The sequence below is a fragment of the Vipera berus genome (genome assembly GCF_964194415.1).
Source record: "Vipera berus genome assembly, chromosome: 2".
Lineage (NCBI taxonomy): Eukaryota > Metazoa > Chordata > Lepidosauria > Squamata > Viperidae > Vipera > Vipera berus.
Genome location: NC_138203.1, coordinates 49939616 through 49967077, shown reverse-complemented (window position 1 = coordinate 49967077; position 27462 = coordinate 49939616). Strand labels below are relative to the sequence as shown.

The 27462-nt window shown below is 37.0% G+C and overlaps 1 protein-coding gene across 2 annotated transcripts in view; it reads right to left on the bottom strand.

The window, feature by feature from the left end:
- The window catches only part of CAMK4 (calcium/calmodulin dependent protein kinase IV), an 81764-nt gene that overhangs the window by 8116 nt on the left and 46186 nt on the right, over nt 1–27462 (bottom strand). The window contains exons 3-8 of one of the 2 annotated variants that reach the window (XM_081316236.1): nt 24540–24593; nt 22593–22655; nt 21885–21967; nt 18262–18334; nt 1740–1830; nt 710–784 (exon numbers count right to left, since the gene is read on the bottom strand). In XM_081316236.1, the coding sequence (XP_081172362.1) occupies nt 710–784; nt 1740–1830; nt 18262–18334; nt 21885–21967; nt 22593–22655; nt 24540–24593 (439 nt within the window). The remainder of the gene's footprint in view (nt 1–709; nt 785–1739; nt 1831–18261; nt 18335–21884; nt 21968–22592; nt 22656–24539; nt 24594–27462) is intronic. The other variant, XM_081316237.1, reaches the window with a different exon arrangement.

Here is a 27462-nt window from a genome sequence, read left to right as displayed (position 1 = left end):
CATCTATGATCCACTAAACCGAAGTCTGTGAAATTGAGATTTGATTGTATTACAAACTGTTACATTTAACCAGAAACTTCATGCTTCCATCTGGATGGTCTCTCTAAGCAAAAATGCAGCTTTGGGACATGCATACTATAGCTAACCATATAGAGTTATAGTTAGTATATGACTTCAGTATATAAATGATACTTTGAATAAGTGAATACAATATAAGGTAAAGGTAAAGGTTCCCCCGCACATGCATGCTAGTCGTTTCCAACTCTAGAGGCCGGTGCTCATCTCCGTTTCAAAGCCGAAGAGCCAGCGCTTGTCCGAGGACGTCTCCGTGGTCATGTGGCCGGCATGACTAGACACCAAAGGCGCACGGAACGCTGTTACCTTCCCACCGTAGTGGTCCCTATTTTTCTACTTGCATTTTTACGTGCTTTTGAACTGCTAGGTTGGCAGAAGCTGGGATGAGTAACAGGTGCTCACTCTGCTACACGGTACTCGGGATTTGACCTGCCAAACTGCCGACCTTCTGATCGACAAGCTCAGCATCCTAACCCACTGAGCCCTTGAATACAATATAGACCTATATATTTTAATATGAACTGAGGGTTTTTTGTTTTTAGTGTGATAATTGCTAAATTTAGAAATTATAGGAAGTGAAAACAACAGAATACAAATAAAACAGATCTAAAATAAGATAAATTCAGAAACATACCACAATATCCTGGAGTTCCACATACTGTTTTCATGGTAACATGATCTGCAACTATCTTGGAAAGTCCAAAATCAGCTGTTAAACAAAATCAGAAAATTATATTTCTTATGAAATAATTGTTGAATTAGACATAGCAAATCAATGTTCTAAATCAGGTAGGAAGCCCTTCAACTCAATGTGGCAAAGTACCAAAAACAGGTTGTATGGTTGCCCTTTTTCTTCCCAACTGCATGTCTTTTAAACACACATCATCATCACTGAATAATGTTCCACTGTCTAGCTGTAAAACAGGATGCACTGAAATATAGGGGAAAAGAGGCGTCTGAAGCACACAAACTATTATTGTATGAAAAAATGTAAATTTAGAGGAGATAAGAATAATTATTTTCAAATTTCAAAGAATCATGGTTGCATGCAGTAGTCTGTGAATCAGACTTTGGGTCTGGAATGCTGTCTGCACAAAGGGGACAGAATGAAAATATGACAGAGAAGAAATTAATTAATTAATTCTTTCAACATGAAATCAATACAGCAAGTAACTTTTCCCTTGTTAAATGCAAGAAACCTAAAACTGAAGGAAGTTTTAAAGTTTTATTGATCTGTGATCACAAAGTGTTCTCTTAGAGGAGAAGATAAAATTGAGATACAAACAAGTTCTTTGTCAAGCTGCTTATATATATCATCTTCCTGTGCCTAATTAGGAACAAGCAGTGGTTGATTGGCTAACAGCAGCTTTGTCCTTCATCAGACATAGTTATTTTTAACTTGCTTCATTCTTCGGGAATTGTACAAGACTGCAATATGAACCAAGTGACTTTGTTTCTAACTCATGTATTGCCTCTACCTGCTTCTTTTTATTCTAGAAATTTGTTTTGTGCAACTTATCTGCTATTGTCATGGTTTATAGCTTATTTTACTGTACACCCTAAACTTTGCTTTGGTTATGTCTGTTAACGTTTGCTGATTCTGAGGTCTCACAGTAGTACCAACTTGCTAAGGATGCTACTAAAAGTTACCAATTATCAATTACCTATTTTTAAAGGTGCATCTGGAGCTGGAGTTGCATACAATAAATTTTCTGGTTTCAAATCCCGGTGAACAATTCCATTGGCATGTAAATACTAGAAGGAATAAGTGAGGGTATGCAATGTTATTTCATACAATTAATAAATTTTCATAATACTGTGTATTATTATGTATATGGATTTGACTTCTGGAGAAAAGTGGAATGTAAATCTAAGAAATAAGATAAATTTCATGCACTGAAAATTTAAAAAAGTGTAATTTGTAATATCAAAAACAACTTGCAACCTCATCTAGAAAATGAAAAAAGTCTAACAATCACCATTAACCACAGTGGTTTATAGTCCATGAGTATCAAGATGCAACTGTAAATAAATTTTGTTTGTGGCCTTCCCAAGGGGGCCTGAGAAAAAAGTGGATTAAATTGGTTACTGTTTGATCCAACTTTTTGTGGACAAGGTTGAATGCAGTGCAAATGGTGTACTTTGTGTATGTATCTTTGTGTGTGGTAAAACAGTGAGTTGCAGTCAAAATGTGAATAAATGTGGGTTGAACTTTAAACTGAGTGGTCAATACAAATGAAGTACCACTCCATTATAGTTAATTCATCATAACATGATTAAGTAAATCGTGGTTTGGTGTGATATGTTTAATCAGTCATTTGGTTTTAATGCAGGGTGCTATACAATCGGAAACTGGCCGTCTGTAAGCCTCAGGTTTCCACTGTAAAAACATATTTGCAACAATGCCCTCTGTGCTACTGCAGAGCTAGAAATTAATAGGGTGTGCTGTCCAGGGGCAATAGCAAGATGGGATCATCCAGGTATAAAGCTAACCACCCAGATACAGAGCTAATCAGGAAGTGCCTCATTCGAATTGTTATGTTCTCTATATGATATATTTTAAAGTATAAAGAAAAGAAAGCCTCCATATGAGAGATCAAAATAATCAAAATTTCCCTAAGGAAGGAATCAACTTGAATGTATTACTTGAAATTAATCAGCATTATCCTGGTTACATAATCAATATTTATGATTAAGATATAAATAAAAAATCTGCTTACATGAAAAAAAATGAAATATTTTATGGAAAAAGCATGCTATTAGCAAATGCTCCATTTTTATTTATTTATTTATTTGCATCCTTAACCTTTGTTATTTTTACAAATAACTCAAGATGGTGAACATATCCAACACACCTCCCTCCTTTTATTTTCCCCACAATAACATTCCTGTAAGGTTGGTTAGCCTGAGACAGGGGTAGGCAACCTCGGCTCTTTTATGACTCATGGACTTCAACTCCCAAAATTCCTCAATCAGCATAGCTGACTGAGGAATTCTGGGAGTTGAAGTCCATGAGTCATAAAAGAGCCAAGATTGCCTCCCCCCCCCCCCCGCCTGAGAGAAAGAGTGATTGGCCCAAACTCACACAGCTGGCTTTCACAGCTAAGGCAGGACTAGAACTCACAATTCCCTGCGTTCTAGCCTGGTGTCTTAACCACTAAATCAAACTGGCTCTCTATGATCTCTGAATGAATGAATGGAAGGAAATAGTCAAATGCTAGCAAATTGAAGAGCAATATTAAATTCCTTTTTTATCAGTGCAAAATAGTACAAGGTTAGAACTTTAAGTAGCTATGACTTCCACTTGAAATAGAGAAGATGTTAGTTTTCTGAACCTGGATTTTACTTGGACATGGGATCAGGCAAGATGATATGCTCATAGCTTCATTGAATTACGCAAGCCCCTTCGCCATGACAAGGCAGTAATCCATGAAGGAGGAAAATCAGTTATTTAATTATAAATTTTAAAGATATGTATATATCCATTTTCTAATAAAGAGCATGAAGCAATTATTATGATCAGGCTTAATGACAAACACCCAGAATGTATATTGAAGACATTGCATTGTATACTTGGAGATGCCTTGCACAGGTGCTTATTTTTTTCTAGCACTATTCACTATTTCTAACCAAATGTCTTGATCAATTTGTAATTAGTTTGACCTCTGTCATTTGTCTGTGAAATTGAAAGAACTTGCAAGTTCGTATCAAGTAGCATTTGCTTCTTCTGGCTATATATTTGTTTGTTTTTTAATATGGCAGGCTCTTGACAAATAACTCAGGGTGGCATACAATTTGAACAACTTTAACCCAATAAAAATGAACAACCATCAAATATAATAAAGCATTAAACAAATTATGAAATACCATTCCCCAGAGCAGGCACAGCAAGAAAGAAAGCCCATTTCCTGGGTCCCAGCAATGACACTGCTTAAAAGACAGGACCTGAACAACTCCTATGCTGTTATATCTTATTGGTTGAGCAAAAATAAATGGCTACAGACAGTCCCACAAAGAACCAGGCTCAGGGCTAGAAGGGTTTTTGGAGTGATAAAAGCATCGTTGAGAGCAGCTACAACTGCAGCTCGCAAAATAGGGATGTTATACAGATATATCAAGATGTGCCCAATACTAGCTGCACCGCTGCAGTTACTGGACGCTTCCAACTTTGTGTCTAAGACCTCCTAATCCTGTCAAATTGTGTTGTTTAACTTAGCTACTGCTAAGCTTGTAAGCCGCCCTGAGTCTTCGGAGAAGGGCGGAATATAAATGGAATTAAAAAAAAAAGAAATGTACATTATTCATCACTCAGTCCTTTTTTTTAATTTCAGAAATGCACTCATAACTCAGTCCTTTTGAGTCTGTGATTCAGTTACACTTCTCTGTCCAATAAATGTAGGAGAGAACTTTTACTTCTTATGAATACAAGGATTGTTTTCATGTGCAGATGCACATCCAGTGGTTTAAATCTTGTCTTCCTTAATATTTCTAATCTTTATTGGATGAAGTTTGGTTTATTCTGCTGCAAGTGACCCAGTATGAGATTCACATAGGGCAGATGAATATCAAGGAACGGTCTAAGCCAGGGGTAGGCAACCTCGGCTCTTTTATGACTCATGGACTTCAACTCCCAGAATTCCTGAGCCAGCTATGTTGAAGTCCATGAGTCATAAAAGAGCTGAGGTTGCCTACCCCTGGTCTAAACTAAAAGGTAAAGGTAAAGGTAAAGGTTCCCCCGCACATGTGTGCTAGTCGTTTCCGACTCTAGGGGCCGGTGCTCATCTCCGTTTCAAAGCCGAAGAGCCAGCAGCTACAACCATCCAAAAATTCAATAGCCCAGGGAATCCAGAGGATCAGATTAGAAGAATTTCAGTGAGGAGATAAACTGAGCAACTGGGATGTAACAGGAAATATACAGAGTGAGAGCAGACATAGAGTGCATTGTTTCATTTAAATGACATTTTTTCTATTCAAGCCTCCAGCATTTCCACATCATGCCATCTGCCATTATTCAAGAGACAATTAGCCTGATCTCAGTTTCTGAATCTTCAGCTGCTTGTATTCTCAGGGGACCAAAAATCAGGTAAGCTCCTATGATTCCTACTGCATTGCCAAAATTGTTTTCTCTTCCCTCCCAGGGAACTTTACTCTAGTTCAGGGGTGTTATGTCTTAGGCTTAATGGAACATCTTAAGCACTTGCATAGCAGCCACCACCAGGAGGCGTTGAACTGTAACTGTTTTGGCGGGAATGAGTTTCGGCGGGAAACAGAGGTTCAAACTGATTGGTTGGTTGTGTACCTGGCCAGGTACTGGCCAGGTATATATAAGACTGCAGGTAACCCCTATTCCCCAGTACAGTCACTTCCATCTAATAATGCTGTACTCATCGTCTCGGCGTCCTTCCTGCTCTCCAAAACCCACTACACAACAAGGGGTGTCCAAACTTGGCATCTTTAAGACTTCAACTCCTAGAAATCTCCAACCAGCCATTCTGAGAGAAATCCACTAGTCTTAAATTTGCCAAGGTTGAATACCCTGGCTCTAGTTCTTCCCTCATAACAATTGAGTTAACAGATTTTTAGGAAAGAGCTTCATTGAGGGGTCCTTGGTGCTCTCTGAGCTTGCTTATTTCTTGCAGATGTTTCATTACCCAAACTAGATAACATCATCAGTGCTAGCTTCATTCTTTTTTTTTTAGTAAAAAGTTTTAACATACATTTTATCTTTAACAGTCCCCCCTCCCCCTCCCATACCCATCCCTCCCTACCCCCCCTCCCCCCCCCCGACTTCCCAGAGCTAAGTACAGGGTATAAAAAAGAAAAAAAAACACTCATAAACATCCAAATGCTAACAACCATAAACTCTAAAATCTATCACTCTCTAGCTCATATAGGATAACTACAAACACTATTACTACTAAATATAAAAAAAGAAAAAAGAAAAGAAAGGAAGACTTATTCAAATGCTACATGAAACTTTTTAGTCCCATATTTGTTCTGGATATACTCAATCCATTTTCTCCACTCCATAATGTAACGTTCTTGCGAGTGATCTTTCAAATAAGCCGAAATCTTTGCCATCTCTGCCAGGTCAGAAACCTTTAAAGTCCATTCTTCTATAGTCGGCAGTTCCTCCTTCTTCCAATATTGACCTATTAAGAGTCTTGCTGCCGTAGTTAAATTCAACATCAACTTAGTGTCCACAACCGCAGCATCTGTAATTATACCTAACAAAAAAAATTGCGGGCAAAACTTTATCCTTTGCTTGAAGATCTTCTGCATGTTCCACCAAATTTTTATCCAAAAGGCCTTAACCTTTTTACAAGTCCACCATATGTGAAAATATGTTGCATCTTCATCGCCACACCTCCAGCACTTGGGCTGATAATTCGGATACATACTTGCAAGCTTTTTAGGATCTAGATGCCAACTATAAAACATTTTATAAAAGTTCTCTCTTAAGTTTTGAGCTTGTGTAAATTTTACGTTCCTCACCCAGATCTTTTCCCACGTGTCCATTGTAATAACTTCTTGAATGTTTTGGGCCCATTTTATCATACAATCTTTAACAAGTTCTGTTTCTGAGTCAATTTCTATCAATGCAAGATATATCCGTTTGATATGTGCTGGACCCTGCTTTCTAATTTGCTTTATCAGATTTTCATCAGTCATTGTAAAACCAGTTTTCTGATCTTCTTTCCACCTGGCCCGTAGCTGAATATATTGGAACCAAGTTTGAACAATCTTCTCATCTCGCAAGAGACTATACGGTTTCAGACACCAAACATTTCTTTCCAAACTTAGAATCTCCTTATACGTAGTCACATCATGTTTGAAACCAACATTTATATTTTCTATTGCGTGTTTTGGGATTGCCCACAATGGTATCTTACAACCTAACTTATGTCTGTACTTCTTCCAAACTCTCAACAATGCTTGTCTTAAAATATGCGCTTTAAACACATTATCTACCTTTTTATCATACAACAAATATGCATGCCAGCCAAACAACAAGTCATGGCCCTCAAGATTTAATAATCTCTCTTGTGTCAAATTAATCCAATCACTTATTCCTGCTAACGCAGCAGCTTCATAATATAATTTAAGATTGGGCATTTTAAGACCACCTCTTTCACGAGTATCCTGCATAATCTTAAGTTTAACTCGTGGCTTTTTCCCTGCCCAAACAAATTTATTCATACCTCGCTGCCATTCCTCCAGATTAGAATCTTTCTTAAGAACCGGTATCATTTGAAATAAGAATAAAAATTTAGGCAGGACATTCATTTTCACTGCTGCGATTCGCCCCAACAAAGACAATTGCAATTTTTCCCAGCTCTCCATTTCTTTTTGGATTTTTCCCCACAATCTTTCATAGTTATTTTTATATAACTTTGTATTAGAGGGTGACAAAAACACCCCCAAATATTTGACCCTTTTAACAATCTCAAATCCAGTTAGTCCTTCTAAAAGGGCCTTTTGCGATACTGTCATATTTTTGGGCAGAATTTTAGTTTTTTGTACATTAACTTTAAATCCAGAAACCTTCCCATATTGCATTATTATCTCCATCAGGTCCACAACAGAGTTCTCTGGCTGGGTCACTGTAACAACCAGATCATCTGCGAACGCTCTCAATCTATAATCCTGATCTCTAATTTGTATCCCCTTAATTCTTTCCGAACTCCGTATTTTTACCAATAATATCTCCAATGTTAACACAAATAACAAAGGCGATAACGGACACCCTTGCCTTGTGCCCTTCTCAATATTACAAGCTTCAGTCAAGCTATTGTTAACTATTATTCGGGCAGTTTGTTTTTGATATAATGCCCTAATTGGTTGCAAAAATTTATCACCAAAATTCATTTTATCTAAAACTTTCATCAAAAATTGCCAATTCAATTGATCAAAAGCTTTTTCCGCATCTAGAAAAATTAGCGCCGCAGGGATCTGGTTATTCCTTTCCAAAAACTCTAACACATCAACTATATGCCTCACATTATTTTTCATTTGCCTACCACTGATAAACCCAGTTTGATCCCCATGAATCACCTGTTGCAGAACCCTCATCAGTCTATTAGCCAACACCTTAGCAAATATCTTATAATCTGTATTTAAAAGTGATATCGGTCTATAATTTTTTACTTGAGTAACATCTTGATCTTCCTTCGGAATCAAAGAAATAAAAGCAGTTCTCCAAGACGGAGGCACCTTTCCCCCTCTCTGAATTATCTGAAACAGTTCCTTTAATGGCTTTATCAACTCCATTTGTAAATTTCTGTAATAAACCGCAGTCAAACCATCCGTACCTGGTGCTTTATCCAACTTCAATTCCTTAATTGCTGTAAGAATTTCTTCTTCTGTTATTAATTGGTTAATCTCCTCTTTTTGTGCCTGCGTAAAAACCGGGATGCTAGCATTCTCCAAATATACATCAATATCCTTTTCATTAATCTTCTCCTTAGCATATAACTTAGAATAAAAGTCCAGAAAGGCTTCCTTAATGAGATCCTGTTGAAACACCACCTTTCCCTTATGTTCAATTTTGTCTATATTAGAAGCCCTTTGCTTTTTCCTAAGTCTATAAGCTAGCCATCTACCTGGCTTATTAGCATTGCAAAAAGTATTATGCCTAGCAAACCGCAAATTGGTTGCCACTTGGTCAGCCATTAATTTGTCAAATTGTCCTCTTAATAGCTTAATAACCTCCTTAGCCTTCACATCCAATGGGTTCAAGATCAAGGCCTTTTCTTTTTCCCTAATTTCGTTCTCCAATTCTTTCCTTCTGGCTTCCAAAGTACGTCTGTGTTTGTTATTCATATATATCAACACCCCTCTCATATAGGCCTTGCTAGCATCCCAAACCATATCCATAGAAGTATCCTTATTCATATTAATTTCAAAAAAGTCCTTCATCCGCTGTTTACATTCTTCCACATTTCTCTGATTTCTAAACAAGTTCTCATTTACGCGCCACGAGCGCCTATCTCTATTGTCCTTATTGATCTCTAACCAAACTGGACTATGGTCAGAAATAGCTCTTGCGCAGATCTTTACCTTCTTAATCCTAGAAAAAAAATCATTAGTCAGCAAAATAAAATCAATCCTGGAAAAAGATTGATGTCTATCAGAAAAAAAAGTATAATCCTTTTCATGCAGGTGAGTGTCACGCCAAATATCTCGCAGTTCCAGATCATCCTTCATTTCAAAAAAAGATTTAGGCAATCTGGCATGACTCGGAGAGCGCTTAAAAGAACCAGCCTTATCCATCTGTACATCCAAAACACCATTCCAATCCCCCATAAAAATAAACGATTTGTAATCCAATTGAGTAAGCTTTGTATGAAGTGAACTAAAAAAAATCAGCTTGCTGTTGATTAGGAGCATACAGTCCAACTAAAAGCGTTTTTTTGCCTTCAAGCAGCAAATCTATCATAACATATCTTCCATGCTTATCTGCTTCAATTAATTCCGCTGATAAAGCGCTTTTAACATAAACAACCACTCCATTTTTCTTATTCATCGCAGATGCAACAAATTGCGTGCCCAATCTTGAGTTCGATAAATACTTTTGGTCCATAGCCCTAATATGCGTTTCTTGCAAACATATAACATCAATCTTGAATTGTTTTAAATATTGAAAAACTTTCTTTCTCTTCTGTGGTGAATTTAGTCCATTAACATTCCAGGTTAGAAATTTAGTCGCCATGCGTGGCATCCCGAAGCTGTTGGAGCACATCTTTAATAGCCCCTCTGTCTTCTTTGGGCCGCGCTCCTCCCACTGCTTCACTGTAAGTACGCTTTGAAAGTTCCATAAACTTCTGTTGGTCTTGCTCTATTATTTGTTTTGCTCGTTTTAAAGCGGCACGTGTCACCCTCTGCTCTCCAGCAACAGCCAACGAGGCTATAATTTGATCCCCTCCAGCACCATTCTCCTCTTTCTGTCCACCTTCAGCCTCTTGGGATTTCCCTTCTCCAAATCCCTTTGCAGCTTCCAGAAGTGATAGTGGGGTTGCTTTTAAAACATTATTGTAGAAGTCACGTGCCTGTGTCACAGTAACCAGACGGTATCTTTTACCTTCATACATCACCACCAATCCAACAGGAATCTCCCATCTAAACTTTATTTCACGTTGCTTAAGTTCTTGCACAAGAAATGCAAAATCCTTCCTTCTCCTTAAAATCTTTGGAGGAATTTCTTTTAAAACCAAAACTTCTTGGTCAGCAATCACAACTTTAGTATCATAAGCGGCTTGAATAACTTCATCTCTGGTTTCTCTCTTTGTAAAATAAACCACCACATCTCTAGGTAGCTTTCTCTGTCTAGCAATCCATGAGTTTACACGAAAGACTTTATCCATGCATCCCTTTATTTCAGATGCTGGCTGACCCAATACTTCTTCCAAAGCCTCAGAAATCAGCTGCTTTAGGTCTTCTTTAGGATTCTCTTTTAAGCCCCTGATTCTAATAGCATACTGCATCTGGTGATACTGGACAAGACTCAATTCTCCGTCCATTCTATCCCTTAAATCTTCATTCTCCAGTACCTTTACTTCTAATATAGCATTCTTTTGACTCAGATCCTCCACTTTTTCGTCCAAACTTTGCACACATTCAGCCACGCTTTGCACTGTAGACAAAATGTCTACCCTCATCGCACTAAACCTCTCTTCTATCCTCTCCTCCAATTTCTCCAATTTCTCCTCCACCTTTGCCAACTTGTCACCCAGCATTTCTGATATTACCTGGGATTGTTTTTCCAAAGCATCTTCTAAATCCTTCGATGTCAGTGCAGCAGGAGGAAGCAAAGCTTGCAACGATGTCTGTTGCACCGGGGAAGTTCCCGCACTCTGAAGAGTTTTTGAGGGAGGTTTAGCCGCCATCTTTTCACTTTCACTTGTTGCGCACTTTCACTTTAAGTTTATAAAGTCCATTAAGCTAGAGAGTAAAAATAAAAGTCCTCTTCACCTTAACCTCCTGTACCGCTCTGCCTGCTCCTTTTATTTCAAGGTCTTTCCTTCTGGCAGGGGTGGTCGCAAACGCCTGGCTCTGCTCCAAAAATCCCGGAGCAGAGACGCTGGACAGCTGGGAGCAACCCAGGCTACGGGGGAGTTCAATCCTTCAGCCGCCCAAGCTTTGAGCTCAGGCGGCCCCGGAGAACTCAACCCCTACCTGGGGCCTCACCCCCTCCTCTTCTCCCGAGGAGGGGGCTTCAAATCCACCCGAACAGCTGATCGGCGCTGTTTCGGGTGAAAACAACTCAGCTGAGCAGCGGGCAGCCCGAAACGGCTGTCTCCGGCGCCGCACCGCCACCGGAAGTCCCAGTGCTAGCTTCATTCTTTGATGAGGACTCTCCTAGAGTTCAGCCAAAAGCCTCTGGCAGGATTCAATTAGATCCTGGAGGACTATGGTTGAAAGATGTTTCCAAGCCTCCCCCATAGAGGAATGAAGTCTTTCCTATTTTCATTTTAGAATGATATTCCTTTGGTGACATTGTGCAACTTTCTTTTCTCACCAAGCTTTTTTGTTCTTCACTTTCCTTCTTTCCACTAGTTCCTTCTTTTTCTGCTCTTCTCTCCTTCCTTCCTTCTTTTTTCTCTCTGTACAGAAACTCACTTATATTCCATCCTGTCTTTTCTTTCTCATTCCTCCTTCATTTCTCTCTAATCTGGTGCTTCTTTGCTCTACTCGGATCCACATTGCCTCTGTTCCAGGAATTGTCTCATTATTCTCTCTCCTATTAGCAACAGTTGAGACCTGACAGGCTGACAAGATGTATTGTCCACCTGTGACACCATTTTTTTCTCCAGTGCCAATTTAACCAGGTATCTGGTTTTGGTTGGGGTGACCAAGAATAGAGCTGAAATTCTTGAATTTCAAAGTAGAACAAGAAAGAAGTGGGATGGCTAAAATGAATGATGATTTCCTGAAAATAAGTGGGAATGTGCCAGTCCACCCACGTCAAGCACTACTTCTATTCATATACTCTTTTTTTCTTTTTACGTCTCTTTCAGTATATATACCCGGTAGTTATGTTTTTCCAGATTGATTTCTTTTCCTACTGCTGAAAATTTTCCTCCTTTGCCCTCATTCTAATCCACAGCATAACACTGTTCTTGACTTTGCACTTTTTCTTCTAATAACCAGTGGTCCCACTCCATGTCTTTCTCTTATCTATAGCAGGGGTGTCAAACTCAATTTCATTGAGGGCCGCATCAGCATTGCGGTTGCCCTCAGGGGGCCGGGTGGGTATGGCCAGGGTGGGCGTGGCCTACTGGGTGGGTGTGGCTAGAGTGCGTATGGCCTACTGGGTGGGCGTGGCCAGCTCTACATCGTTGGCATCAAGGGTGCCTATGGGGGCCTGGGCAGCAGTGGGAGAGATCTGAGGGTCTCTGGGCCAGGGCCAAGGCAGTGGGGGCCGTTCCCTCACTGTTTCCAGGATGGCTTCGCGGGCCACATGAAACCACTTCGTGGGCCGGATCTGGCCCCCGGGCCTTGTGTTTGGCATGTCTGATCTATAGCTATAACCTCTACTTTTTGCCACTGACATGCATCTGCATTTCTTCTGGGCAAATGAATTCCTTTCATGAATCATGTCTGATGTGCCCAGAGGAAATTACTATCTGTCACTTCTTTAGCTCCACAGATACAAAGCTTTCCCTTTTCTCTTCACTTCACAGGACACTATTTTAGATAATGCTTTCTATGATTATTTCACCTTTTCTTTTAATGCTTCCTAATACAACATTATGGTTTGGGGCTCAGTTCTCAGAGATGAGAAATATAATCATTTCTATTACTTCCTGCTGTTTTCTTGCGTTATATCTTTTCAACAGTGTGAAGCAGCACAACAGTGCTTGTAATAAATAGATAATCTGGTTTTAACAGCATATTCAAATGAACAAGTGAAATTTACACGATTTTTAAATAAAATAGATGTAATTATCAGATTTACCAGTCTTTTAGCCACCCAGAATGGCTGAGAGCCAGGTGGCATACAAGGTTAATAATTTACTATTATTTGTTAACAAGGTAAGGTTTTTTAAAAAATCAGTTCACAAAGCATCTTTTCCATTTTATAATATAGCAAATGCACGAATCTAGTGAAACTGTTTTTAAAAAGGGATGAAGTGTAGTAAAACTGGATGAGTTTCTTTTGCTACACTGAAAAGCATGTATTTAATTAAAATATTTATGTTCCACTCTTGCTCCATATGGTTATCAAAGAAGTATATTCTAAAAGAGTATTTATTTATTGTCTTTATCTCCAACTTTTTCTCTGATAGGCTTAGACAGGAGCTTCTTTTAATTTTAAATCTGTGGCCTCAGGCTTGTGAGGTTAGTTAGGCTAAAAAAAATAAATTGACCCAAAGTCACTCAATGAACTCCATTATAAAATAGAGGCTTAAATCTGAGTCACCCTCCTGGGTCACCCAATACTTTTACCATTGTTTTGTTTTTAGCATGGGTTGTCCTCAACTTATGACCACAATTGGGACTGCACTTCCATTACTTAGTTGTTAAGTGAGTTGCATCAATTTCATGATCTTTTTTACTGCAGTGGTTAAGCGAATCCAGCTTTCCCCGTTGACTTTACTTATCGGAAGATGACTGGGAAGGTTGCAAGTGGTGATCACGTACCCCAGGATACTGCAACTGTTGTAAATACATGCCAACTGCAAAGCACCTGAATGTGGATCACATGACATGGAGATGCTGTGATGGTCATAAGTGTGAGAACTAGCCATAAATCATATTTTCAGTGCCATTCATAACTTTGAATGATCGCTAAATGAATGGTCATAAGTCAAGGACTACAAAATTGCAGCATCAAAAGAGAAAACAATAAAAGTATAAAGGAGGGCTCATAATTAATACAAACATTTTTTAACACTCTTGTAAATGGAACGGTGGAGGAATCTAATTTTCCAACACACAAATCTCTCTATTTAAATATGATTTTAGTTATTATACTTTAAAGTAGCATCCATTAACAAAAGCATAATTTTAAATTTGCATAAAGGGCTGCATTAGGGAATCCTTAAGAACATAATAAATTATAGTAAAAGCAGCCTAGAGGCAGAATCTAGTCTTCGGGGAACCAAAGATAAAAATGATATTTTAATGCTGATATTTTATTTTAATGAAGAAGAATTTGAGTAAAATACAGTAGCAAGTTGAGGACCGCTAATGGCGAGAAATGATTTCACAGTAAATCATGTTAAGGATTCACCATAAAGTATATAGAGAATATGCTATAATTCAAATCAGACTGATTAAAAGCAATATGGTTTTTGAATCTGAATTGCTTATGATTTTGTTAATTCAAGAATAAATAATATCAGTCTAATTACCTTGTAAGGTAGTCCTCAATTTATGACCACTTGTTTAGCAATCATTTGAAGTTATACAACGTCGTTGAAAAAAGTGACTTATAAACAGCCCTCACACTTACAACTACTGCAGCTTCTCTGCAGCCACATGTTCAAAGTTCAGGCACTTGGCAACTGGCATGTATTTATAGTGGTTGCAGCAACCCAGGGTCACATGATCTTCATTTGTTACCTTTTTGAATGGTTTCCAACAAGCAAAGCCAATGGGAAAAGCTGGATTTGCTCAACTACTCAGAATTCACTTAACAATCGTGGAGATTTGTTTATTGACTGCAGCAAAAAAGGTCATAACATCAGGTGTGATTCATTTAATGACCACCTCACTTAGCGATAGACGTTCTGGTCCCAATTGTATTTGTAAGTAAATTGTATTTGTAAGATTACCTGTAATCTTAGACAGAGAGAACAGAGACACACATATATCCCACTGCAACAGAGAATTACTGCAATATACTCTATATGGGGCTATCCTTAAAGAGTATTCAGAAGCCGTAGTTGGTACAGAATGCAGCGGCAAAGACAATTCTGGAGGCCTGTACCGTGGTACACAGAATATCACTGTTGCTGAGGTGCATTGGTTATCAGTTTGTTTCCAGGTCCAGTTCAAGGTGTTGGTCATCACTTTTAAAGCCCTTTAAGGCTTGGGTTCAAGGTATCTGAGGAGCCATTTTACCCCAATGAGATTAGACTACCCTGCTCATTCCAGAGAAGGGGCTTGCTGTGGGCCCTGTCTGTAAAGGAATTTTAGCTGGCAAAGTTGAGAAGAGCCTTTTCTATTGTGGCCCCCACTGTGTGGAACATTTTGCCATGTGAGATGACACCTGCCCCCACCTTACAATTTGGTTTGCTAGCTTGAAGCCACCAATGGATACACTCTTTGTTGTGGGTGGTTGACACGGTAAGATCTCACCCCCATCCATCCCCTTGATTTTGGTTCTCATATAAGCTGCCCAGACTCATGTTATCAATGTGATGGGTGATTTATAAATTTAATTAATAAATAAATTAGAGTATTGTTTTCTGCCTGATTATTTGTCTGATGTTAATCCTGGCTAATTGGGCTATTGGCTGATAAAGAGGAAGTGTCCTTTTAGTTTCCTTCTTCTTATTCTTTTGAATGATGTGAAAATATGGTTTATCTCTCTATGTGTCTAATGATGTCTGTTTGTCTGAATGCTAAGCTAATGAAATTCAATGCCAGAAATTTAACCATATATTTTAGTATAATATGGCAGTTTTGTTAATATCAATTCTCAAGTAGAATGGAGCTGTTAGATTCCACTGATGATTTACATATACCCATATATGAATTGTTGTAATTCTTTGTCAATTTTTTATTTTTTTTGTATTATTACACAAGCTTGGAAATTTATAAAGCTAATGATGTGATGTTGAATTGCATGTAAAACTTACTATAGTAACAGCATTAGCATTTTTAAAAATCAGAATTTCTATGTGGTTAGCAAGCTTTAATTCAGTCTAGATACAATAGCTCTAAATCACTCAAAGTACAAATAAAAGAAGTAAAATACAAGAAAAATTGTAAAATGTATAGTCATTAATATTAGATTTGAACTGAATAGCTCATTGTGAAAATATAAAAGCTTTCTTTTTTATAGATTTTACAAAATCAAGTGTATCAAACTGGAAGACCTTCAGAACTACAATTCTTCACTTTCATGGGTGAAAGACTTCTTAAGGAAGCTATAATATTTGCAGGGATGCAAAGGAAATTAATTTATTAATTTATTGATGCCTGCTCATATGTGACAATAGATCACAGTGGAGCTGGCATAGTACCATTAGAAGCAGGATGCAGAGTAAATGGATCAGGAGATTCAGCCTTGCATACCTGTAGTAAACATAAAATCCTGGTCCATTCAAGAATGGTGGCTATATAAGCAATACATTTGTCAAGAGACTGTTCATTTATCTGAAGTAAATTAAATTCCCAATGGATAACTACTAAAACTGGATTTCAAAAAAGCAGATTAGACTAGCAGCATACTGACTGCCTCAGTTTGAACAGGATGTTACCTATGACTGAAATTACAATAATTAAATCCCCATTACAAAGAACACACACTTGAGGAACATATGGCCCTTCAAATGTCACTGAATGAAATATCCCAGCAACTTTCACTGCTGGCAATGCCAGTGTAGGAATAATGGAATTACTAATTTCTGACAGAGTGTTAGAATCTTTGTTATATTTGGAAAGTCAAAACCAGTGGACAAAAATAATCAAGAATAAAACTTATGTTGGAGACATTCCATGGCAGGATAACTATTCCATTTATTCTAAATATTTATATAAGTTTAAAATAGGCATATATTGTGCAGTTCAGTGAATTACTTTCTATAAAATTAATTGAGCTAGGTTCCATTTATATTGCCCCGTCTGTTGGAATATTTGATCTAATGGATTTTTCTATTGGTATAAACATAGAAGAATCTTTTAGCAATTTTCCTCACTTCTTCAATCCCTGTAATGTTTCTCAATGGAGCAGAGACTACAAAAGGCAGGGGAAAACAATGAGAGAGTATTCTTTAATCACACTGTAAATGGAATGACACTGATCAATTACAATTCACAAATGATGCAAATATTATGCATTTATAAAATAATCCAAATACTGTATTGAGAACTGAAACAAAAATAATCTTATTAAAACGATCCTAAAGTCATACTGGCATTTTGCTTCAGCCCTCTCTTCCCATTTCTCCTTCATTTTCCTTAAGTCATTATGGCTACATGGATGCTATGTTGTTAATTCTAGGGACCAAATAAGTTCGTAGACTCCAAGCCTCTTCTAATCTGCTCCCTTATTGTCTTTATTAATATCAAGCTTTGATGTGAGAGAAGATTCTAATTGTATATTTTGTTTCCTGTCTCGCCTGTTCCTGAACCTGGAAAACCAGAAGCTGGAAAGTGTGATGAATTAGGCATCTTTCAAAGGTCACAGGCTGCTTTATGAGAATAACTGAAATGAAATACAACTACGTCTACAATACCATGTGCAACTGTAAATGGAAGATCACTTATTACCACAGTAACAAAAAATGGCACTAGTAATGATGGATAGGATATCAAAGAGCAGGTGGCAGGTATAGCAAGGAGGGCCACTACACTATGTATTGTGTACCAATTGTGCTCATTCCTAGACTGTGAGAGCCTGCTCTGTCACTCATGACCTCACTTCCCAAAAATGCAGCATCATGGGTGGTTATGGGTTGGCCTTTCTTTTGACACACATGACGCCATGGTTACCATTATCTTCCAGGTTCTGGTGCAGGTAGTACATGTATTTTAGTACTTTGCATTTTCCACAGGGCTTTTATTTTGCATGCATTTATTTTAACTAAAGATAGTGTAGCCAGAGAAGTTAGATGGTGCTGTCAGGAACATTCCTGGGCTACCTCAACACAGAGAACCTCTAGGGCAGCCTTCCAGAAACCAGGCATCATTCAACTGCTGGGATTCTGAGCATTGGAAGATTCCCAGCTTAAGAAAAGTCATTCTATGTCAAGAATTGATTCTATATTTTAGATGTTTGTCTTTATGAGGAGAAACGTTAGTATGGAGGTGAAAGAAGTGTAGAATAAGTATGCTTTTTCATGGTCTTCCTCCTCCCATGTTCTTTTGATCACTGATTGAGATTGATAAATATATAGGAATTTGGACTGTTATCAAGAAGTTTTTCTTTCATTTAGTGGTCTATACTGATCAAAACGTTATTTTCCAATTAATGAAATATTAATCTGAGGCTGTAAAGCTAGTAAAACTTACAGCAACTGCCTCCAGAATTTGTTTCACTGCATCAGCAGCATCTCGCTCGCTGTAATATCCTTTTTCCACAATTCTATAAAGAAACAAAAATATGCCATTCAAACTCAGGGATTTCTAGAACAGCCACAATTCTAGGCAAACATTATTGAAATAAATCACAGAATAATCAAGCAACAATATAATCTACCATGTCTTGGTGGATAATGCTCTTCACTAAAAACAACTTTACTCTGGCCCATAAGCACCATTGTGCATCTTGGAAGATGCTTCAAGAAATCAATCTAAAAACTCTGAAAACAAAATAAATTTATATTAAAAATATGCTTTAAAGCATCTATAAAAATAAGATGTCTAGTCTAGAGAATGACACCCATAATTTAGAAAATTTAATGTAGCTACTCTTATGTATTGTTATTTTGTGGAATCAGACTCACAGAATTGCCATTAAAGTAAAGAAGGGCATTGTGGTTTTCCCATACAAAGCAGCCTCTTGTCAGAAACCTTGAAAGAGGCAATATGGTGCAGTGGGGCTAGAGATATGACTAGGATGGTTAGAGGAAGCTGAAAGCAATATGACTAATTCTCCAGACAAACTTAAGCCTGATTTAACAATTTACCTGACAACAACCCATACTGGTAGAAGTGGCAGAATGGATGGAATCAACCAGGTTTTTAATCGCAAGCCTTTTAAGTTATATTCTATATTCACAAAAAGCAAGTCAGAGTTTCTAAGTCACTGCATAAAATGCTTTTCAGCTTGAGTATGTACTGCAGCAGTTAAACTTACAATATAGAACCAAGCATGTTAAACTTGCAACATAGAACCAAGCATGTTTATTGTTTACGTTCCACTGAACAGGATGTTGGTTGAAAGAATTGTCCTCATACCTTCTACTCTGGGGCAGCCACACTGAAATCAATGGGTCTATTTCAAAGTAAATGGTTTGAAGAGTGAAGAAATTAACTAGCTGTTAGCTGTGATTTAGTAATAGCACTTCCTTGTTAAACCTTACAAGGAATTTGCCTGTTTTGAGACTACCATGTAAATTAAAATGTGATAAATCAATTACTAGTACTTTGGACTCCTCACAAGAACAGCATTTATTTATTTAAAAAGTTCAACTTTTTTCAGGCTTACAGCAGATGTGGCTTCTTTAAGAATGGCATAACTTAAGTGATTAAATAAAACAGCATGTTTTTCAGCTTTCAACTGAAGTTTGAAAAATGATGAATACCATACTGTAGCAGAGAGTTGAACGTTATACTTGGTCCAAAACTACTTTTTTCAAATTTTTGAAGCATGCACATTTCTAGTGATCATATTATCATTAAAATAACATAACAATCTTCAACAATTACTATAAAGTGCTTCCAAATTTGACACAAAATAAAAGAAAGCTGGCAATTTTAGAAGCATTTAAGCATCTTGGGAGTCACCAAAATCTTTCCCCGTGTATTCATTTTCTTATCTTATTGATACCCAAGAAATAAGGGATTAATCAAGTTTTGCTTAGAACTTTTTTATGTGATAAATTGTTCAGTACAAGGAAGCCAACTTTCAATTTAAGAAATATTAATGGCCAGGTCAACAAATGAAATCAGATAGGTCTAGGCAGTGCTTTTTTTGTAAAAGAAAAAGGTGCCGGAACTCACACATGTCATACAACCTGCCTTGCCTACACTACAAGGTTCCATTCAAAAAAGGTGCCGGAACTCCGTTCTGAGCGTTCTATGAGAAAAAAAGCCCTGGGTCTAGGAAGGCACAATAGTTGAACATATGAGATACGTGGTATAATTTAATTGTTTTTTTTTCTAATGCAGTGTTTCTCAACCTTGGAAACTTTCAAATATATGGACTTCAACTCTGTAATACCCCAGCCAACATGGAGACTTGACTTATATAGAGGGCCGAGCTGTCTGAAAGGAATATAAATCTTTCCATTCCTCACCATCCAGTCAGAGCTGAAGAGGCTTCTTGGATGAGAAGCGAAACATCTTCAAAGAAAAAACAAGAAAGTCCAGTTGCCTCCTGAAAAAGCACTTTTGGGACAACCATGACCTGGATGACTGAGAATCATCCTTGACACAGAGGGACGAGGTTCATGTCTTTTCAATAATTTGTGAAATGTTTAGTATTTAATTATCAGTCATCATTTAGAGAATGGCAGTCAGCCAACAAGGCTCTACTTTCTTAGAAGAATGCAGAATTGTAACTATTTATTATTGTTTAGCAAATGGCATATCTTACATGGACTAGTTACATTAACATTTCACCTAGATTAGTAAAACAATAAGATATAAATATTAAAAAGATCTATGTTCAAATACCAATGTCTAGCAAACAGCTCAGCTCCTAGTGACCTCATGGAGACATTCATGTTAACTTTCTTGATTTAGATTTCCAACCTTACCTACAAGTAATCCTTGACTTATGGCCATGATTGAACCTCTAATTATTGTCATAAGTTGAGCTGGCCGTTTAGTGGGTTACCATGTGACCACATCCAATTACGACCTTTATTGCAGCAGTTAACACTGCAATCATTAAGAGAATCCTTTGTCCACAATGGGTGTTTTTGCTGGAAACCAGAACTGAACATCAGTTTCCAGCAGAAAAAACATCATAAATTGTAATTGTGGGACTGTGGGACATTGCAAATGGCTGTAAATGCAGGCTGGTTGCCAAGTGCCCCAAATGTTATCATGTGACCATGCATGGTAGGGAAGCCATTGGAACTTCAAATTCAGGTTGTATGTAGCCCTGGGGAATTCTGTGATAACTTTGAACAGTTGCTAAGTCAAGGACTACCTGAACTAAAAGGATTTTAATATACATACTGTACATACATACATACATACACACACACACAATTAATAACAACAAACAGAAGAACAGAAAAAGGCAATGAAAATGTATAAGTCAAGTAAGTAGAGTCAAAATTAAGTCTACAAGCACCTAAACAATTAAGTAGCTATCAGATGGACTTAGTAAGCTAATTCTTGGCTTTCCCTGCCCTCCCCTTCTCAGGCTGGCATTTTAGAATCACTAAAAAACAGCCACATGCAGAATTACTGGCATGCCAGCCTTATGGGTTTGGTAGGGCATGGAGGTCTGCTACCATGGTGAGCACAGAAGCACCTGGAAAAGTTAAAAAAGAATGTTGTGTTGAACCCTGGCTATGAAGAGCTAAGCTATGTGATGATTAACTGGCAAACAAGCACTGATTGGTTGAGAGTCATTTCTAAAATGTTGCTAAATGGGAAAAAGCTAATTAGCAAGTGGCTTTTTGCAAGCCAAACATACACACAAACTGGCTGTGCTCATAGTATCCTGTCATTTAGATTTGAAAGTAGTCAAAACAGCACAAATGTATCACCAGTATGTTTTAAACTGGATTATGAAAGGCGGAAAGATGGAGAGGCTGGCCAGCTAGTTGGAACTGACCTGAAGACCAGCATTTTCAGATCTGTTAAAATGTAATTCCAGCTACTGTAGCACATGTCACAGAGAAAATAATGCATTTTCAGCCTCTGTGTTCTCAAAAAATTAAACCCAAATGAATCTCTATTATATAATATTTGGGCAATACATATAACAACAATATGCACAAGCCCCCACATACCTGTCGAACAGCTCTCCTCCTGTTACCAGTTCTAGGACAAGGCTGATTTCTGTGGGGGTTTCAAATATCTCCTTCAATTTTATCTGAGAAAAGCAACAAAGTAAGCAATTGTCTATTTCCCCTTCTTCCCTGTATGTATATAATTTACAACAGGGGTCTTCAAACTTGGCCAATTTAAGACTTGTGGACTTCAACTCCCAAAATTCATCAGCCAGGCATGCTGGCTGAGGAATTCTGGGAGTTGAAGTCTACAAATCATAAATTGGCCAAGTTTGAAGACCCCTGATTTACAATAAGGTTACAATATAAATAGATGTACCTTACATAGTATCTGATAGTTTGATTATATTCCAATTTTTATTTTTCCCCCAATTTTTCTCCTCCTCTCTTTCTAATTAAAAACTTCACAATTTGTGGTTCAGTGGAAAGCATAATTTAAAAAAAAGCATGCACTAAAAATTATTTTCTTAAGTGATTCTTCAGAGTGTTTGAAATATCTTGAAAGACTACTAGAAATAATTTTAAGTGGACAAGAACTCTGATGCTTCCCAGAACAGACTAATAAACAAGTAAATATGGTCAGATTAAAAACTTTTGAGAATGTAGAGTTCTTTTGGTCCTCTTATGTGCAGCAAGACAGGAAAATATGTCCACAGTAGGAAATTAAGATGCAGGGTAACATTTTTAAATCTGGGCTTGCAAACTTACAATATTTGGATGTGAAAGTCGCAGAAGAACACCTATTTCTGTTCGGACAATCTTCTTATCTACCTGGTTAAAAGGAAAAGAAAAAAAAAGATTTTGGAAGTAATTGTTTCAATGATTTGACTGCTGTAACCATTCTAGACATATTTAATAGTTTTAGTGAAAATTTCTTGGTCAATATTTTTAGGAACCAATCACAGTAAAAGTAAAAAAATAATTAAGTAAAATAAATAAATAAATTGTAAATCTGCCTCTGGAATATCTGGGAAAATGTTGATAAATGTTATTGAAATTTGTCACTAGATTTCAAAGTAGAGTGAAATTTTAAAATACAAGAAACAAAAAAAAGTTAGGCATGCTATTTATCATTTAGGATTGATGTAAAAACTGTTTATCCACATAGTGCCCAAATTGATGTTAGCATATAAACTTTGAGAAAAACTATTTTGATAAAATATTCTTTCTCTGAATAGTTTACAAGACAATATCAAGCATCCTTTTGTGAATTCGCAGAATTGAATCCATGATAATTTTCAAATAAATCTTAATACTTTACTTATGGTGAAAATGTTAGAAGCACTTTCGTTTGCATCATTAAAGCCTATGTATGGACAATGAATCCATGAAAATAAAAGTAATAGTAGGAGTAATCAGGGAGGGGCAAGAAGTGGGTTTTAAATCTGAAATGAAGAAAGTCTTTATCAGTTATTTTGGGCAATTTGGGGAGTATACAAGAAAACCAATGTTTACCATGAAACAGAGAAAAGCAAAGTATACACAAATCAAGATTTTCTTTTTGGTACAGATTAGTGAATGGAAGCTAGATTTGTAGTTGGTATCATTAATATGTCACACAGGATTGCCAGCCTCTTTGCAAAGCAAAGACTGCATTTTATATATTACTTACTTGAACTTTGGAAAAAGAGGCTGCCATTTCTGAAAAGGTAAGACCTTTTCTGTGCTATCAAAATCCAAATAAACTGACTGAAGCAAGAGAACAGGAATAAATGCTTAAAGGGCAAACGGATTATTTAAAACTATTATTTAAAACTTCAGACATTTTGGGGATTGTCTTTTTACTTAAAATGACTCTTGTGCCTGTACAATATCATAGACTTTGGTAAATATTAATCACATATCCCTTCAACATACTTTGCAAACACAGCAGGGCCTGTTTCTGTTCAGAAAGCTCAAATTCCCTTAGATAATCTCTGCTGTATACACATCACCACCAAATAGAGTACAAGTAAATTATAAACGTGTTTGTATTTACATACAGTAGTCATGCTCATAATTATCTGCTTATTACTGCTGTACTGAAATGTGTTAAAGTTTTGACGTTTGTTAAAAAAAATCATATAGACCTTGACGTTTGTTAAAAAAATCACATAGACAAATGGACTATAAACATGCCCTGGGATTATTAACTCAAGTAACCCCTGTTGCAATCTACTAACCAACTACTGCTGCAACATTACCATTCAGAGAGTTTACATAAATAAAGACCATGGCATTTGTACCGTAGCTGAAAGAATGGTTCACAATTACAATCAACAGTCCATTATTTCAGATGGAGGGTGAATGTTCTCTTTATAACAGTTAAACAAGTAACAAAACCTGTAACTTATTAACAAAAACTTGAATGGGGTGTAGCTCAGGACTGTTTTTAGCACAGCTGATTTGCAGCTTTGTGTTCCTGAATATAGGCATTAAGTTCTTGCATAGGCAAATCTTTTATTGCAATGAATGGAGTGTTCTGTCATCTACTGATAAGAAGAAAAGTGATTGCAAAATTTGCTCTAAACATTGATCAAAATTCCTACACTTATATCAGTATATTAAATCAGAGAAATATATTTCACAATTCTTGTATAAAGCCACAATGCTTCTCCAATTGTAAAATATATAGCTACCCCAAATTATATATGATAGATATAAACAAGGCAATACCTGTTCTTCAAATAACTTCTTTAGAGTTGCACAGAGCTCTTCAGCAGGCAACTCCTGAAACAACATTTTTTTTACACATTATCAAAGTGCTATAATGGAAAATGGCTTTTGGACTCCTTTTTACCTTGGCCTAATGAACACATTGGCACTTATTTTGCTGGTGCTATCAGTGAAAAGAATGTGTTATACATCGTTTGGTTAAGATGATTCTTTGGTAAGTTTTATTATATCCTGATTAAACATTTATTAAAGCAAGCTTTCCTAATTCTCATCTATTTTCCATCTTTCCATTAAAATATCTATATTTAGATATAAAGGTAAAGGTAAAGGTTCCCCCGCACATGCGTGCTAGTCGTTTCCGACTCTAGGGGCCGGTGCTCATCTCCGTTTCAAAGCCGAAGAGCCAGCGCTTGTCCGAGGACATCTCCGTGGTCATGTGGCCGGCATGACTAGACGCCAAAGGCGCACGGAACGCTGTTACCTTCCCACCGTAGTGGTCCCTATTTTTCTACTTGCATTTTTTACGTGCTTTCGAACTGCTAGGTTGGCAGAAGCTGGGACGAGTAACAGGCGCTCACTCTGTTACGCGGCACTCGGGATTCGACCCGCCAAACTGCCGACCTTCCGATCGACAAGCTCAGCGTCCTAACCCACTGAGCCACTGCGTCCCTATATTTAGATATAGATATATTTAATTTCCCATTTTATTCTTAATGCACTTGTGAATTAATTGGCTTTTAATAGTGAGCTTTTCATCATTCTGACTACCAAGTGAAATGTTTACGTTTTTGGGTTTTTAATGGCATTTCATACTTCTGCTTCTTAAGGCTGAATTCAACATTTCTTTAACTTCAGGTTTTAGGAGAAATTATAATTTAGAAATGGCAAAAGTATGGCACTACTATTAAACATCTCAGGAGTTTAAATGAAATCTTGTATTAACAATCCTTTCATTAATAGAGGGACTAGGACTTAAAGTCACAATTTCAGTTCTGAACAAAATAATAATCACTCATGCTATTACTACTAAGCTCTGCTTTACTGTAGTGGTAATAGAAACTAGATTCAGTTATTGCTTATTATATTAGTCCAGGCAATTATTATATTGTATATACAAGTAGTCCTTGACTTACTATCATAATTTAGTCTGGGTGTAAGTCATGCCAATCATTAAGTGGGTTATCACATAAACACCTTGTTTTACAACCTTTTTTATGCTGCTGTTAAGTGGATATGGAGGTTGTAAAGTGAATGTGGTGGTTGTTAGACAAATACTGTGGTTTTTAAATGTACTGTGAGTGCACATCGCTCGCTATGGGTATTTTTTTTTTTGCTGAAAATCAGAAGTAAATGCTGATTTCCAGCAGAAAAAGTCATAGATTATGCTCACGTGACTACGGGATGTTGCAAACAGCTGCAAGTGCAAATTGGTTGCCAAGCCTCCACAGTGCAATCACATGACCATGGGGAGTAGCCATTGGAACTTCAATCTAGGTCCTAAGTACCTTTTGGGGAATTCGTCATAAATCAAACATTACTTGTATAGCTGACTTTTCCTTGCTTTATTAACCCAAGCTTCGGTTTGGAACAGCGAAACTCTGACTATTGGAAGGATGGAAGGAGAGAAAGGAGGATGATTAATTTGTCCAGCTGTGATGGAACCACCCATCTCACCTTATAGGACCTTTTACATGCACAGAAATGGCTCACATATGAAATAAGCCAGTAGCAGGCTTTAAAACCAAAGAGGTATTGCTACTCTTTCAGGCAAATTCAATTTCTCTGAATGCTGTTTTCTTTAAAAAAAAATATGGAAATTGCCTTAATTTTCTTCTGTGATTTTCTTTTCAAATTCCCAGGCTGGTCTACAGACCAGGTATTTCTTGATAATCTCCTATCCAGGTATTAACCAACTCTGACTCAAATCTGATTTTCAGAATCAAGTGAGGTTTCTTAAGATTATGTCATCAGCTAGGGGAGATTCAAAGATGCAGTATTTCTGTTGCTAAACAAAAGATACTTTTTCAGTTATAGCAATAGCACTTATGAACCATAGTTTTTTCTCATCGTATTGCTTGGTTTGTTTCTCTAATTTTTTATTAAATTGATTTTCAAAACTCTAGACAAAGTGTGTATATGCGCACATGCATACACACAGAATCAAGTAAAAGTTCCACAGTGTCATTTGGATTTTCCATAACAATGAGATTAATTCCAGAGCTTTAGTGGAAAAAAACAGAGGAAACAAACTGTTTTGTAACATGATTAGTAATCTTAGCACCAGAAACTTGCTGAGAAAAGATGGTCCAAGTTGACCAGCTTTTCTGCTTCCTATTCAGTCCTCCCTCTGTATGAAACAAGATGTTACTCCAATTTTACCTTTTTTCTTTCTTCCACTCACAAATAGAGGTAGTGTTATTAACTTCACTTTTCTAATTATGAATCCCACTGAATCAGTTGGAATGCAGATCTAAGTAAGAAGAACTAAGTAAGAGTTTGGGTTTTTAGAATGAAGGGCATTGTTATGCTGCATGGTATAAAATTTTGTTTTATGTGGATTTACCACTTTAAACTTAGTTACAGGTAATTGCAAGAATCTATTCAGTATTACTATTTTATTATAGAAACCCTCAAAAATGTCCTTGAAACACTTTTTGCACCTTTAAAAAGTTGCTTATTTCATGTATAAAATGATGTATGGACAGATGATGAAACCTCAAATTATATTTTTAAAAACAATAAAAGATAAGTAACAAAGAAAGGGGCCTGAGCTAATACTTATAATGTATATATAAGAAACCAAGCAAGAGAAACAGACCTAAGATCTGATTTGGGGAGGTATCAATGTGATTTCTGTGTCTACACATAGGTTTTCAACTAATTTAAATGCAGAGGGTTTTTTTTTTTGTTTATTTGTTTTAAT